At 26.3% G+C, this 17133-nt stretch overlaps 1 protein-coding gene across 5 annotated transcripts in view; it reads right to left on the reverse strand.

Annotated features, from left to right (window-relative positions):
• The window catches only part of LOC142326119 (glycine dehydrogenase (decarboxylating), mitochondrial-like), a 147613-nt gene extending 132456 nt beyond the window's left edge, over window positions 1-15157 (reverse strand). For 3 of the 5 annotated variants that reach the window (XR_012756697.1, XR_012756698.1, XM_075368317.1), the window contains exon 1: window positions 14600-15140. Coding sequence is in view for 3 of the 5 variants with exons in the window: in XM_075368317.1 (XP_075224432.1) it covers window positions 14600-14660 (61 nt within the window). In the remaining 2 variants the exon portion in view is untranslated. Of the gene's footprint in view, window positions 1-14599 lie in introns of all 5 variants that reach the window. The other 2 variants (XM_075368318.1, XM_075368320.1) reach the window with 2 other exon arrangements.
• Between the last annotated feature and the right edge of the window lie 1976 nt (window positions 15158-17133).

Raw genomic sequence — 17133 nt, forward strand, 5'->3', positions numbered from 1 at the left:
GAGAAGGATTGATTCACTGCTATTTGATATAGATAAATCAGGTTAGTTCCATCCAGTAATATAATTTTACATTTAGATGAAACAGAATTAAAATCTATGCCACTAGAACCAGTGTATAAACATCAAGTTTATAGAAAAGATCCCAACAAAATAAAAGCATGCCATAACACCACGATTAGAGGAAGGTATTCCTCGGGAAGTTTTTTTTTTCATTCTGCTAAAGGCGTATAACTATTGGTGATGTATATTATTTACCAAATGTTTCACAATCATTTAAAAGAATTATTCACATTATATGAAACATAAATTAAGTTTTTCTAACATGGCAACGTTGGTAAAGTACTATTATATATAATATAAACTGCTTACCAATATATTACTTGTTTCCCTCAAGCTCTTTCGGCTACCCTGGTATCTTCAGAAGGGATTATAATTTATAATTGAAATACATAAAATTTTAAAACTCACATTTTAAATGTACATAATAATTGATTGTCATTTTCTAAAAGTCTTAAGTTGAAGTAAGTACGTCTGTATTGTAATAGTATCACAATTGTTATCTTGTAGTATAACAATTGTGATACTATTACAATACGGATGTAGTTATTTCAACTTAAGACTTCAACTTTTACAAAATGATGATCAACTGTTATGTATACTTAAATATGTGAGTTTTAAACTTTTATATATCTTAAATATAAATTATCCCTCCTGAAGATTGCAGAATAGCTGACAGCGTTTGAGGAAAATAAATAATATATTAGTAAGCAGTTTATATTATATATAACGTAAATTATAGTTGAATAATCTGTAACAAAAATAAAATAATTTTCTAATAGTATAGTGCATCTATACTTTTAAATTCTTAAATTGAATGCTCTGAGGAGTTGATTTGTGCAAAATGGTCACCTGCAGCCTGGTGAAATTTATATTATCATACTTCTGTCGGTTAATTTTTCTCTTTCATTAAACAAGTAGAATCTACAAGAGTAGCATCTTGAAAAATTCACTCTTTAGCAAGGATATACCAATTAATACTGTATGTACTGATTTGATGCGCAATATTTAACAAAATCATTCTTAAATAAAGTTAAATTATGCTAGAAGAAATTTTCTTTTTTTTACCAGTGACAAAAATATTATGGGAGAAATTAGAATCGCTAATGACCAAGGAAGATGCATAAGAAGAAAATAAAGTAAATAACATGTGAAAGCGTAATATAAAAAAGTAATACTAAAGATAAATATTTTAAATGTGGATATTACTAATAAAAAAATAGTTAACTATAAAAACAAGGATGACTTTTGCAAGCAGTTAGAAAACTGTAATCATGCAGTCCTTCAATATCTATTTTATAAAGACATTATTTAAGCTCATTTCAATAAATTTATGAACACAATAACATTTTTATTAAAGGAAAAGGGAAGCAACATGAATGGTGAAAAATAAATTGTACTAGAGACTACACTGAATCACATAAATTCAGTTAATTAAAAAAGATTTTTTACCAATGAAAAAAAAGGATTTTTTTTTTATAAATAATTTCATACGAATACAAGTTATACTTTTGAAAAGAATAGAATGATTATAATGTAAGAAATAATTGTCAAAAACATGGTTATAGAAGAAAAAAGATTGGAAGCCAATTAAGTAATGCAAATTCATAATACTTTTCTTTAATATTTGTAATGCTAGAAATATTCTAATTAACAATGTATAAAGTGTACATAAAAGATAATAGATTAAGTGATACTGAAACACATATAATGCAAAGTGAACTTTTTTAGATTTAAGTTATTCTGTGGAAACTGGCAATATTGATAAATTTTTGTTTATAAAAACCAAGAAGGCCGTGAAAATATGACACCTTGAATGTGGAAGGAGTAAAAATAAAAACAGTAGATAAAATTTCTAAACTCCTTCAGTACATGGTTTGTTTCTTACCCTCCAGTAAAATAATTAGTCATATTAATTAATGTAGTTCTATACAGATAAAAAAATAATGTAATGAACAGCAAAGAAAGCAACTAATCTTTTGTTCTGAACTGAGCAAGTAATTATTCAATACAATATCTTTAACCTCTATTATCAAAATTACCTTATACAGTCAAAGGCATCCCTAGTCATTCTAATACCACTCTTATTCTAGCATTAATCAGGTTTCACTGTTCCTGAAATAGCTGTATCAGATGTTTTCATTAATGTCTCATATAAATGGCAATGAAATTTCAGTTTTCAAAATCAGCTGATTTAAATGTTTTTGTAAATGCTAATTCTAATTAATTGTTTCAAGTACAAATATATATATAAAGTAAATCAAACTTATAACAAATTAGTTGTTTAACAGCTGATTTTCTTAGGTGAAAGTTCTGAGGTTCAAATTCCAGTAAAAGTTAGTTGCTTTATACAGATTAGAATATCAGATAGCAGAAACCAGTGTACTTTGGAGTCGGGGTTGAATTAACCACACGTTTCAAGAATGGATGACCTGAGTCTGTATAAGACTACACCTCACTTACATGTCTTTATCTCATTGGGCCAGGGGGAGGATTGCTTATTGTTCACTAGCTTAACAGATTTCAACATACACATTAGGAAAATAAGTAATTAATTAAATATATATATATAATATATATATATATATATTTTAATTACTTCATTATTATTTTAATTTAATGATGTAACTTGAGTGAAATTAATTTCTTTGAAATGTTTGTGCTAGCAAAATAATATTAGATTAAATGATTATTTAATTATATAAATAATTATGAAAAAAGTTTAGGAATTTGGGGAAAAAGGTATTAAACCTAAGAATAAAGATTTTTATACATAATTTATTAATAGTAATTAAACATTACTGATATTACTATTATTGTAATGAAATATGAATAAATTTTAATAATTATCAAAAAAATTTGAAGAAAAAACAAAAATAATCTTTACAATTTCTATTAAAAAAATAAATTCATATATTACCAGCAGCGGATGAGTAAGAAAATGCATATACTATAAACATCATATCATCTTGTAACTCAAAAACAATGCATAACGCAATACCAAAGATTTAGTAAGAAATTATGGGTCTATATTTTTCAAAGGGTTGTAAGTTGTAATACTGGGATGCAATTTTTGGTCTACCTCTATTTTTAATACTAAAAATAATCTACATTGTGACAAGCTTATATTTTTCACAATGCAGATTACACGGGGGGGGGGGGGGTGAGTTTAATAGCAGAATAAGCAATGTTGTACAAGTGTCATGTCCATGTAAAAATTTTAAAGTTATGTTATGCAGTAAGTAATTGCAACATAAACAATTAAATCTAACCTAAAAAGCAACCAAATTAAGTATAAATGTTTATAAATTACTTATCATTTTTAACTGAAATACAATTAATTATAAAATAAAGTTTAAATAATAAAATAAAATTTAAATAATGGATATTTTTAAGTGAATGAATGTCCTAAATATCTGAGACCTTCCATCTGTCACCAAAAAATTGATTATTAATTTTTTTTTTACTCTAATAAGAACAAAAATGATTCTGGATGATCTGGAATTTTAGGAATTCAAAACAAAAAAAGTTGTTTATTTTCATATACTACCATTTTACAATTCAGGAATACTTTTTTAAGAAAATACTGGTTTTCTATCTACACAACCGAATATTTTTATTTTATTAATTTCTAATCTACTCACAGTTTATATTAGAAGCTAATTAATAAATTATTTATATTAACTTCACATGAAATAAAAATTAACCTTATAGTTTCAAAGCCAGCATCATTTTCAAGTAATAAATATATTCATGCATATAAATATATATATATTTTTTTAAAAAGAAAAAAGCAGTTATAACAATAAATTTGACATTATCTTTTTTTTATTTTTGAATACAATAATAACACATTTAGATGATAAAGTTAATGAATGCATTTGGAAAATTAACAAATATCTAATGAGACTATATTTAAACACAAAAATCCTTTCTATAGAATGATAAATCTAAAATATATTAAATTTTCACCATAACAAAATAAAATGTATTTACAAAAACCTTTTTAGAGTGATAATGTAACAGATTAAAAAATATAGATAACTAAACTATAAAAAAAAGAAATAAAACTTGCACGAAAATTGTACAGCACAATCCCAATTAACTTGAACTGAAGCTTTTCTAATAATATTTTAGAAAGTAAGGATCAACATAGTCTTAACAATTCTCATTATCTCATTATTAAAAAAACTTCTACAAGATTTTGACTTTTTATCAAGTAATTATTGTATTTTTTTGATATACAAATATTTATTTTATTTGTTAATATATAATGAATGTCACCTAAAGTAGGAAACAGTAAATGTAGTTTTACCTTTTTTTTTCCAGGAAGAATGTGTTTTGCATAAGTACTCCATCTTCGATAACTTTTCCTGCATCCAGATTTTAAAAACTCTGTTTAGTAGTATTATATCTTGTTGATTAATAATACAAAATGTACATTGATAAAGACTTTTAATTATTTGATGGTTCTATTATTAAAAAAAAAAACTAGATAAAGGGGACAAGGCTGGATTAATACTCTGAAAACATGTTCTTCCCGTTATGCTAAAGAGAGTATTAACATATTTAATTAACAAATTAAGTTAACAAGCAGTAGTTTTAAAAAATTAATATATATATATACAATCTAATTTTGTATAGTAATGTGGTTGTGCTCCAAATATTAAGAAAACAAATAAACTTTAATTGTACAATATTATTTTTAAGAATAATACTATATCAATAATCTATACAGAAAAAAAAATTATGACTTTATAAATAAATCAATATTAAATATAAACCAATAAATTTCAGCAATATATATTATATTAAATAAACATTAACAAAAAATAATAATTTTAAAATTAATTTTACTAATAGACAAGGTGAGGCACATTAGATCTGGAGGGACAAAATTAGAGAAAATATTTTCCCATGTATTAGAGCAAGTGGAAAGAGTCCCTAAAGGGTCTCATGTGTGGATACATAAGACTCTTTTATAAAAATATCTTGTTGCTATTTTTTTTTTATTAACAAATTATTGTAAAAAAATAGTGTTTTTCAGTTTTTCTTTAATATATGGTATTTATTAAAATAGCGAAACGCCGCTGGCACCATTGGAAAGCTGAGAAATTTCTACACAATATTACTAGTGAGCCCTTTTTTAAGCAGTATTTATCACTCAAAAAGCCGCTTACTAAGTAGGTGCAACTGCTGCAGCAGTATACATGCCATAAGTCTCACATGCTATAAACAAGTGCCTGTAACTTGTGATTTATTTGAGAAATTCAAAATGGCATGTATAACTCTCTAAGACTAAACAAAATTAATTAATCATATTTTGAAAGTATTTAAAACATTTGAATTCCTGATTTTCTTCTTTAAGAGTTAAATTTTTCAATTTATTGATTAAAGCCCTGTACTTCAAAACAAATTTTAAAAAAACTAATAAGTCACTATTGTAAGTTACACATTAATAGAACATATGTTTACCTACAACTTTACAAAGATTAAAATAAAAATCTATTTTCATTATCTTTTTACAATTTCTTTACAGCAATATTTTCATCTTTTTGGAGATTATTTTAACTTTTTGCTAATAAAACTCACAGAAAAATTAAAGTTTTATTAAAACCGATTCCACCATCTGAAAGTATGTGTTTTACCTAACTCATAACTCCTAAATCAATTTTAAATCTAAAAGATTACAATAAATAGGGATTGCTTTTTCTAATTGGAGAGGATGCGAAAAAGCATTTTTTGTATAAGATACAACTAAAATAATTTGAAAAAAATAATAAATAACCTTTAGATATATTCCTTACAGAATTCATAGATAATGGCCTTGAAAAGACATTACAAACATGAATTCTTAGTTTTTGAAATCTGTTTATGATTACACGGCTTATATTAATATTAACAAATTGCAAAATTTAACACTTAAACAATAAAACCGAGAATTCAAACATTCAAGTATGATTCTTCAAGTATATGATTCTTTAGTACTTGTATACCAAATTGTCTTGGTACTTATATACCATTTTAAATTTCTCAAATATCTTTAATAAATCACAAGTTATGGGCATCTGTTTATTAAATACTGCCAAATCTAGTGATCATAGAAAAAAGTGCTCACTATTAAAACTGTGTAGAATTTCCTCAGCTTTTTTATGGTGTTAGTGGCATTTTGTTGTTCTAATAAATAATTTACATATTAAAAAAAACAAAAGAAAACTGAAAAAAATAATTTTTTTAAAATTTGTTAATAAAAAAAAAATAGCACCAAGTTATTTTTATAAAGTTTCATACGTTAATCCAAATACTTACTTTTACAAGCCTTTTCCACATGGTCTCATGCGTGGGAAAAGTTTTCTCCTATTTCGACCCTCCAGATCTAATATGCCTTATCTATAAATAACTGTTGAAAAACGCCATTCCATCATAATTAAAAAGATTTTAAAAATTTAATTTTATACTAATTTTTAATGTTTTCCCTCAATAAAATCTGACATTCTTTTTATAGTTTTTAAATTCTATAACTAAGAATTCGCTTTATTGCTTAAATAAATAGTTAAATATTACTTTATGGACTTTATAATGATTATATGCTGATTTAAGTTGTTTTGAGGAGAAAAAGTAAAACAAAATAAAGAAAATAAATATTTTATTGTTAAATTTTTCAAGGTCAATTTTGTTTGTTTTTAAGTAGCAATCAAAATATATCTTTTAGTAAATTCCTAAAAAAATATTTAAAGTATAAAAAGAGAACCTTAATTTTAGATATTGTAAGTAGTCTCCAAACATTATTTCAAATAATAACCGATAAAAATGGGAACTAAATATTAATTATAAGTAAAATTAATAATGATAAAAATGTTCATATTATTTTATTTGAAAATTATTTTATAACTATCATTTGTACTTGAAAATATAGATTTTATTATTCTCTTACTCTATATGAAATAAATATAAGTTTTTTCTTTAATTTGGCATTTTAAGGTTGAACATTTTGGTTGAAAATGAACAATTTTTTTACATAGAATGTACAAATTTTTTTAAAAATATATGATTAAAAAAAACCAGAGATCTTTTTTAAAAATGTAAAACAAATATTGCTACTTTCTTTCTTCTATAAAAAACTCAAATTATTTTTGTAACTTGAAAAAACAACTAGTTAAAAGATTAATTATGAACGTGGAAAGATCAATCTGTAATGCCGATACTTTTTCCTATAAAGTTTAAACTTATTAAGTTTTGTTAAAACACAATTTATCTACTAAAGATTTATCAAACCGGTGAGAAAAAAACATTGACTAGCTTAGTTAAGGAGTTAAGCTTCAAGATATTGACATTCAAGATATTACACGTGTTAATATACATGGTGAACAGTCAATGTGCACAAAGAATATGTGGAAAGTAATACCCGTTCGTGAACTGTAATCGTGATCCTGGTTAATTCAAGGACAACCAATCTCAACACTGTATTTCTCATATTCTGTACAAGTTTCATTATTTTAGAAGCTTATGTAATCAATATATGTAATAAAGGACTTACATCAAACTCTTGATGACATAAAAAATTTCCACATGTTTTCCCACCGTAACCCATGAAACTGTCCTGTTTATTTCAAATAAATTAAAATCTATGCGAGGTACTAAAATGCAATGCTATTGATCAATGTAGTAAAAAATACAGACGCTGCACTGTTATTTTTTGACTAATTCAGAAAGGAAGGAGATGAATATTTTAAGGACATCATGACAGGTGAACAACATCACTTTTCTTACGTTAGAAAGAAAGCAGTACACGTTAGTCAAAGAAATGGTATCACCTTATTTACCATTCTAACTTAAGAAGTTTCAGCAGAAGCTCTTGACTCAGTCTACATTTTTTTAGGATGCTTAGATGTGTATGTGAGGTACTAAAGCAATAGCAGAGAGATATTAAGAAATGCAAAAAAGGACTACTTGTCATACATTAGCAAGATCCTCTAAGATGAACCACCACCCCTCAGAAACAAAAAGACAACTTGATTATTTAAAATGGGATATTTTTGATTGCTCATCTAAGACTTGGACATGACCCTTCATAAGTGATTTTCACATTTTCATCAAACTGAACAATTGATTAGGAGTGCTTCAAAATAAATGAATAGCTGCAGGAACCACTCACTAGCTTCAGAATGGACAGTGTTGAAGAAATTCGGTGAGTATAAAAAAATTTGTTACCATTATAGAAGGTTCCAAAATTTTCAAGATGACTAGATGAAAAAATGGCATAAGATGTACTGAGATAAAGTGAAAACTTTCATTAAGAAATCTTTAATCGGTTACTTTATTATAGAAATGGTAATAGTGCTTTCTAATATACGACCCTCAATAACACAACTTCATGCTCATTAGATGATACTGTAATTAAAGTATATCAGAGTAATGACTAGCTATTTACATCAACATTGTTTATCTATACTGTTATGATGTGGAAAAAAAATCCATGAATTTTTCCATGGCACAGTAATGCCAAACTTTTGTGTTGTTTTATTTAATTCATAAAATTGTAACTGATGTTTAATTTTGTTATTAAGGATTGTTGTTATAATTGATAAATATGTTTATCCATAGTTCAATTCTTTAAGGTGAATTCACATTCTGAAAAAACCCCTTACCTTTCTCAGTCTACAATGCACAAGAGTAAATAGAAATTACAATCACTGAAATGCTTTCTATTTTGACCAAAGATAACACACAAGATTTCTGAGAGTTACTAAATATGAGATCAACTAAACAGCTACTTTAATTCAAACAAAATTTAAACTCACAAGTAAATCATATGTACAGAACACAGCATTACTCCAGTTAATCATTTCAACATTTAACTGTTACAACATATGTAGAAATTAAACAAAATAAATCACTTAAGCGAATTCTTTAATGAAACAATTAAAAACTAATAAAGAACAGTTCACTTAAAAGAGAAACTTTATTAAAAATAAGTGAATTACATTGAAAAATAAAATAAAATAGAGACATTCCTAAAAAACTTAGTTAATAGTGTTGAAATTTGCGAAATCTATAAACTAATATTCAAAATAATCTTAGGCTTGTAAAATTATGAGTTTGCAGTTAATAAATGACAAATTTTGAGACAATGACAACAAAAAAAAATCTTTTAAATAATTAATAACAATAACTTAGCTCAATGTTTATTAAAATTACCCATATGCCAGTACTTTTACATTTATTTATAACATAACTTAATAAAAAAAGAAAACTATTCTTGACATACATTACTTTGAGTAAATTTACAATAAATAAATAATTTAATAATAAACACATAAAATACAAAAAATCTCATACTTAATTCACATAAAACTCGATAATGTCACATAATATAATATATTGCTGTGACATATTACATAATATAGATGTATTGCATCACATAATATAAGGGAACTAAATACACATTCTGCCAAGTGTAAACCAAGCTATGTTCTGTCCAAAGTAAAAAGCACCAATAAAGAAATTGATTAAGCAGAATATATAAGTTTATACTATTATTACTCCTTTACAACAAATACCATCAAAATGATTTTCATATGTTTGTTTTGATGGCAATGCCATATTTTTGAAATAAAGTTACATATGTTACTTTAATTTTTTTCTAAAATTAATGAGAATTTTTCTCATAATTAGGAAGGATGTTCAGAAGGGTTAAAGAGAAATCCAATATACAGACTAAGATTACATTATACTATGCTAGTTAAATGCAATTTCTTATTTAAAGGGTTGTGGCAGCAGGAAATAGACAGACTTCTATAAATCTGGCATAAGTAATATTAACTTTAATCAGAGATTGGTTGAACTGTTAAGTAAGGTCCAAGCAAATATCAAAAAACAATTGCTAAAATTAGTTATGTTCTTTAACTTTTTTTTTTTACAGAATATTTATTTTTAAATAGTTTTTTCTAATATAATAAAGTAAAAGGTCATAAAATTTTAATTACAGCTGAGATACATAAGTTATCCACTGTTATTGTTTTAACCTTTTAATTTTAAATTCTGAATTCCAAATCTATTCACCAAGATGTACAATAGGAGGTCTGTTCAAAAAACTCTGAACTTTATTTAAATAGTGCTCCAACATGAAGATGTAGAAATGATTGCTAAGTGGTACCGTATAGTGGTTTCCTTCATGATAAATGTCATTAGTTACATTCTCCCACTACTGTTTTTCATTGAGAAATAGCAAATTTTTCATGTATAAATAGAATATGGTTTGTGATACTCAAGAAAGCAAATTATTCACGAGGAGCGAGAAATATTAAATTTTGCTTGAACTTAAAAAAATATTTAAGAAGATTAACTAGTTGATGAACTACTCTTTAGAAAGTTTACGGTGACCGATGCACGAGAGACTGCATTTGTTTTGTAGATGAAAAATTTAGATGCACCTTAAATTCCTGTCACCTTGGATCAAAAAAAGTTTTGCCATGATAGTATATTTTAAAAATTATTACTTTTTAAATCGAAAATAATTCTTTGGCTAATTAAAAAGATTTTTGAAATAATAGGTATCAAAGTAACAGGGTACACCAAAATTGTTCTTTTCAATACAAAAACATCTAATGAAAATGGATTTTTTCATATAAAAAATGCTGAAAATAAACCTAAAATTTTATATCGTTTAAAAAATTTAACATAAAATAATTCAACATTTAAATAAACAACATTGTTTCAAAAGTCTTAGATGCATGATACAGTAATACTTAGAACATACATAATATTTAAAAATGAGTGTGTACATAAATCTTTTGACAGCAGCAGATTAAAAAATAAATAAAAAACTGTTGAGATTTCCTTCTTCAGAGTTTCTATTAGAATAAAGTTGTAATTCAAATAACTAAAAAATATTATACCAAAACATGCAATTATAAAAACTTTAAAAAAAAACAACAAAGATTAGCACATTAAAAAAGATTATGTCACTCTTCATTAATAAAATTTGATAATTATCTGATACCAATCTTCCAATTTAATTAAGATCTTGTAGGAATGAGTGCCATAAGCTGCACAACAAAACTAACATTATATACAAATTAATGTGTTCTACAGAGGTTTTAATCTATAACTACCGAATGTTGTTCTGCTCAAATCGATTTCCTCCTTCAACTCCAAGAGACAAAAGATTGTCTATTGTTCTACCTTCACTTAACTCTGTAAAATAGTTAAGAGGAAGGCAGAATTGTGATTTTATAAACTTTGGAGAGTAAACTCAAGGAAACATTCTGAGACAATCTCTTACTTTTACATGACGTTACATTAAACTTACATTAAAGTGAAAATAGTATATGGGGATAAAGTAAACTACACTTAAAATGTTAGTATAATTCCCACATCATAGTTACCAAAATACTAACAAAGAACTGATAAATCCAGACGTTTTTATGATCTTATTCATGAATCAATAAGATGTAGCAATTATAAATGTTAATGCAATTCCAAACAAGCAATTAAAACATTGGGCACAATTTGATTAGATGTAATGTCTAGCGTACCTTTCACAGTTTTTCAGATATTAAAAATATGGAACAATATTATTAATAGCTACTGCAAAATCCAACTTATCTAAACACAGAGTTTAACATTTCATACCATTATAACTAATGTTATTAATAGCAATTACACAACTTTACTATATTTGTTAAATTTTTCACTTTCCTTAATCATTCTGTTTCTCCCAATCAAACAATATTACTACTGAAATCTAAAAAAAGAGTATTTTAATCTAATGATAAAAGTAGTTCTATTTAAAAAAAAAAACTATAAAGTTACAATTTTTATTCAGTTAAATTTGCAGTATTTTTCTTTTAAATTTTCTACAATTTCAACTAATGTCTAAGTAACTATTACACAAGATAAAATCCTTTCATCCCTGATACTGATTAGAATAAAACAGGCGACTGAATCCTCTAATTTGTTATACTGATATTTAAGGTACAGGCAACAAACATTACCAGATGTACTAGCTTAACACCAAACTTTATAAATATTTAACTGAATGAAAAAAAAAAGGTTATAGATAATTCAGGCTTAAGATATTTTTGTCTTTAAAATGCCAGAAACATTTAAAGTAAAAAGCTACAAGATTTCCACACCAAAAAAAAATTAAAAGTATGCTATAAAACTTACACTTGTTCAGCCAGAAACTACAGAAACACTTCTGAATAGCTTTATTTAATTTGTTCCAAGATGATGTCGAGTTAAAAACAAAAAAAAATATTGTTCAGGTTATTTATTATATTCCATGATATCCTGCAGTCATTCAATACACCATAAACGGATTCTGCATAACATCCTTTAGCGTTGAATGTATTAAGCAATAACAACTTATGTCCTACTATGTAATGATTCCATTGCATATGGAATACATAATGAAATAACATCACATAATTATACTAACAAGATATTAATTAAAAATGTAAAACAAAATTTTATAAAATTGTTCCTAAAGATTGGCAAAATTAAAAAAAAAATAGGTCAATATTCTCATTAGGTAGGAGAGCAACTGTTAGTATTTAAAAGTTAATGACCACAGCAGTCAATGCTACTTAAAATAAATTAACAATATGGTTAAATAAAATAGCAAAACAATTCTATAATAAAAATTATTTTCATTAGTCAGAAGCAATTATTTTCATGATGGATTTTTAATTTACTACAAACTTAAAAAGATACGAGTGAAGTAAAATTTCACAATATTAACATTCTTTAGCATGTACACACTCACTGCATTAATTAATTTACTGAAACTATAAACAAAATCATCAATCATGCATGAAGCATTTTTTTCTTTTAAACAATTTCCATTTTAAAGTACCATTCTAAATAATTTTTGGATCAGAAACACACATAACATTTGACTATAACAATAGTGAACCTTTGGAATGTAGCAATGCAGTTGTATCCTCTCATGATCTATTTGCATTGCATGCAAAATTAAAAATACAGCAAATCAAAAGCTGTAATTTGTTTTTTTTGGAAAAAATTATTATGCTGCATTAATTCACGGGTAAATTTAATACAGCTATGAGCCAAATATTATAAATGAAAATAATGTCAAGACTACAGCACTGTCTGTTATGAGGAGGAGTTAATTTGTTCAATAAGGAAACTTTACGTTCATTATTTTCTTGAAACTCAAAACAAATTTTACATTTCCAATTTCTTGATTACGGGATCACAACTGATTCATAAGCGGTAAAAAAACTACTAGAAAATATTCACAACTAAAGATACAGAGAGCTTCAAAAGTATTATGTTTTTGCATGATAATTTTGCACAAATCTTTAATTGCTTTTCCTATGGCCCCTTGAATCAAGAAATCACATTTTTCTGTATTTTAAAAAATGGCTGTAGAATTTTAGAAATTATGAACTGAAACAAAATAAATGGATAGTTGAAATCACTGACAGGACAATTTTCTGAATATGGCGTGTGAAGAGGCTAGTGAGATATATACTTAAATCAATTTTTAGCTTTTTTTTCATTTTATTTTTAATTCAAAATGTCCTTACTGAAAACATTTTTGCTGCTTGATTATAGTAAATCTACAGGAAAAATCCATTCAAATTCAGTTATTTTTTAATCATTGAGTCTGTTAATTTAGTAAAGGAAAAATAATATATTCTATGTGTTTATTTAAAAAGGTATAACTACTTTCTTTCGTTATAAAAATGATATCAAATATCTCCATTTAAAAAATACATCTGATCTTTGATGTACAAAAAAAAATTACACTTTGGTATTAAAGTAATGTTGTATCATATTTAAAACAAATAACCATAATTAACATTTTTTTAAAATGCTGAATGAAAGTAAGTTGTAAATAATAAAATAATCACCATTTGTCTAATGGCTAAATCAATACAAAAAAACCAAATGGTTTTAAAAGAACATAAATAAATTTAACAGGTAATAAATTAAATACTAATACTCATAATTTAATTTAAGAATTATTTTCTTATAAAATTTACATTATAACACTCATAATAAATAGCAAATTTTGCAAGATTGCAAATTAATTTTAAGCTTTTTTATTTTATTCACTTTCCTAGTGCTTCAACTTATAAGATCTGCATTTAAAAAAATTGTAAAATCCTTTTTTATAAGTTTATAAAATATATAACTGCTGTCAAAAAAACAAATAAACATACAAACATAGAATCAAATACAAAAAAAAATTAGATAATACACTCTTTTTACAATTGTTTCATTGGACAAAATTTTCATTTGACTAAATGTACACAAACATACTTATGACAAAATTATATAATTTCTCAAATACATATTTATGTATTAACAGTATTAAAGAAAAGCTGTTATTCTCAAATAAAAGAAAAATGACATAGAATGACTCACTGATCCAGAATACGAGTAATTAGTTTATTTTTTAAAAACTATTTTCATTACTACTTGAATGACAATATTTAAAAATAAAATGTTAAGATATTTTACACAATTATATATTTTTGTTTAATTTTTTTTAACAATAATGACTTACCAGTTATTAAAGTGTGGTCTCCAATTATTGTTTCCTCTAAAAAAAGGTCTAGGTCCCACATTATGTGTCTGTTGAAAATTTTCTGAAGGAGGACCGCCGCCAGAAGGTCTGAACCGAGGTGGCATCCCTCTTCTAGGACCTCTCCATGATTTAGGACCAGAACCTCTTGGCCTAAACACAGGGGGTTGTGAAATTAATGGTGGTGGTGCATTAAGAGGAGGAGGTGTATTAAGAAGTGGCATCCATGTTAAATCCTCTATCACACCGCCATCATCCTGTTCATCATTTTTTATGTTACTCACTGGATTATTTAAGTCCAAAATTTGGCAAGCAATGTTATTTGGCAACCTTGTTCAACATTAGAAAAACCTGGCCCGGGCACTGGGTTCGGAAATCTTGGTCCTGCATTATTAGGACCACAAAACCTAGAGTTTGTGTTTGGAAACTTTGGTCATGAACTATTATTTTGAGGTACAACATTTTCATCCTTTTTTGTAAGATGCTGTTCCGTTTTTAATTCAGGAACTCCTCTTTTATCATCTTCATTGGGGAGACGATTCACAGATTTCTGACTAGTGATTTCAACCCCGATGTTCCCTGGATGAATTTCTGGTTTAGTTGACATTTAGGAGGCAATGGAGGTGGCATTATTTCACTGAGTTCAATAATATTTTTTGGAGGAGAAGGATTCAACTTATGTAAAGGTAATTTCTTCTTAGGCTCTTCTTTTTCTTTCAAAGGAGACTCTGTTAATATTTTATTTGCTACAGATATATTAAACGATATGGACTGGCTCTGCCCACCAGTAAGAGGTTCCAGTAGACTACGTAAATCTGATTTATGAATTTTTCTGTTCAGCTGATTTTTCTGCAATGATGTCAACAATGTGGGAGGTGGTGGTTTTAATTTTACTGATGTAAAAGACCCTGGTAACTCAGGATCCTCTTCATCACTCATCTCCATATCAACACTTTCAACTATGTTTCTATTATCTGGCAATGGAATTTTCCTAAAACAGATAAAAAAATTTATAAATCACAGATTAATTTCAATAATCATGAAATCAGTTTAGAAATGAACACCTAATAAAACTGGCCAATAATATCATGCATACATGCAGTGACTTCTTTGACTTGAAAAACATTTGAGGTCAATTATCATACATCATACAACCTGCCATCTCAGCAATTATAAATATAAATAGTATATAATAATAATTTTTTAAATAATTTTCATTAACCTTCATTTCCAGTAAAACTTTTATATAGTAAACAGATCTTCAACAAGTCTTACTAAACTAATTTTATTAATTTAATTAATAAATTATAAATCTTCCTAAAACAGATGCCCATTTAAAACAAGCTTTTTTTATATGGTCCCAAAATAATTGTTACATATAACCAAATCTATGTTATTTGGTATAAAATGAAAAAACAGAATTTGCCAAAAGTCTGTCACAAAATTAAAGCCTACACTAAAATAGAATTTGGATCAAGATATTCAAGTTCCTCTCTTATCAATAATATAGCCCTTGATTATGGAAAGGTTTCAACTCTATATAGATTTCATAAAGACGGAGTAAACTTATTGTTTTAATGCTTCTAAAATGATGGTTTTTTTTTTTTTAATTTTACAAGTCAAAATACTGTTAAACAAAAACAAATTCCATTTTATAATTTGCACACTGAAACGGTTTTTTGTTATTATTATCAATAATAATAATAACTAGGAATTGACTTTGGTTATCAGTTTGTGTTTGCTACAATATAATCAGATTAAACAGCATTTAAGTAAAGGTACTTTTACATAAATTACACATATAAATACTATGAAGGCCAACCAGAAAATGGTACCAATTTAATGATAAAAAGAAAATCTATCAAATTTTCTGACCGGGGCAATCCTGTATCATATTCCTCTGTTCCCAGTTCACCAAGATAGTAGTCACTGTTTTAAGTCTTATCATTCTCTCCCAAACATTTTCCTCCAAAAAAGGTCTTTCAGTTTGATAAACAAATGATAGCCACTAGGGGTCAGGTGAGGGGGTACAGATTGGCTGGTTGAAAATGTCCTACTTCAGTTTTAAAAGCAACTGATGTATTTTCTTATTGGTATGAGACCATGAAATGTAACAGAGGAAACAAATGCTGCTAGACAACAGGCTTCTCTACAATTTCAAACAGTCTACCACAATTTTGTTACTGTTTTACAATGTGCATCAGTATTTACTTATGCTAAATGGACCATAAACTCAGCAAGGAAGGACGTTTTTGGTTCCAGAAGACAGTAGTCGTAACTATTCAAGTACAGACTCCTACTTAAATTTGTTTGGTTTGCATGGTGAACAAGGTAATCATATACTGAAGTTTACTCTCTGGTATAAAAATTCAGCTTTCATTCCCAAAAGGGTGATTGCACCCAAAATGAGCTAAATGTAGTATTTAGTTATTTCAGCAATTGAGAAGTTTTTCAAGGCAGCAGCTCAGAGGTAGAAAAGACAAAAACCAAAGGTTGTTCGCAAGATACAATGATAG

The sequence above is a fragment of the Lycorma delicatula genome, chromosome 6 (genome assembly GCF_047948215.1).
Source record: "Lycorma delicatula isolate Av1 chromosome 6, ASM4794821v1, whole genome shotgun sequence".
NCBI classification, from domain to species: Eukaryota; Metazoa; Arthropoda; class Insecta; order Hemiptera; family Fulgoridae; genus Lycorma; species Lycorma delicatula.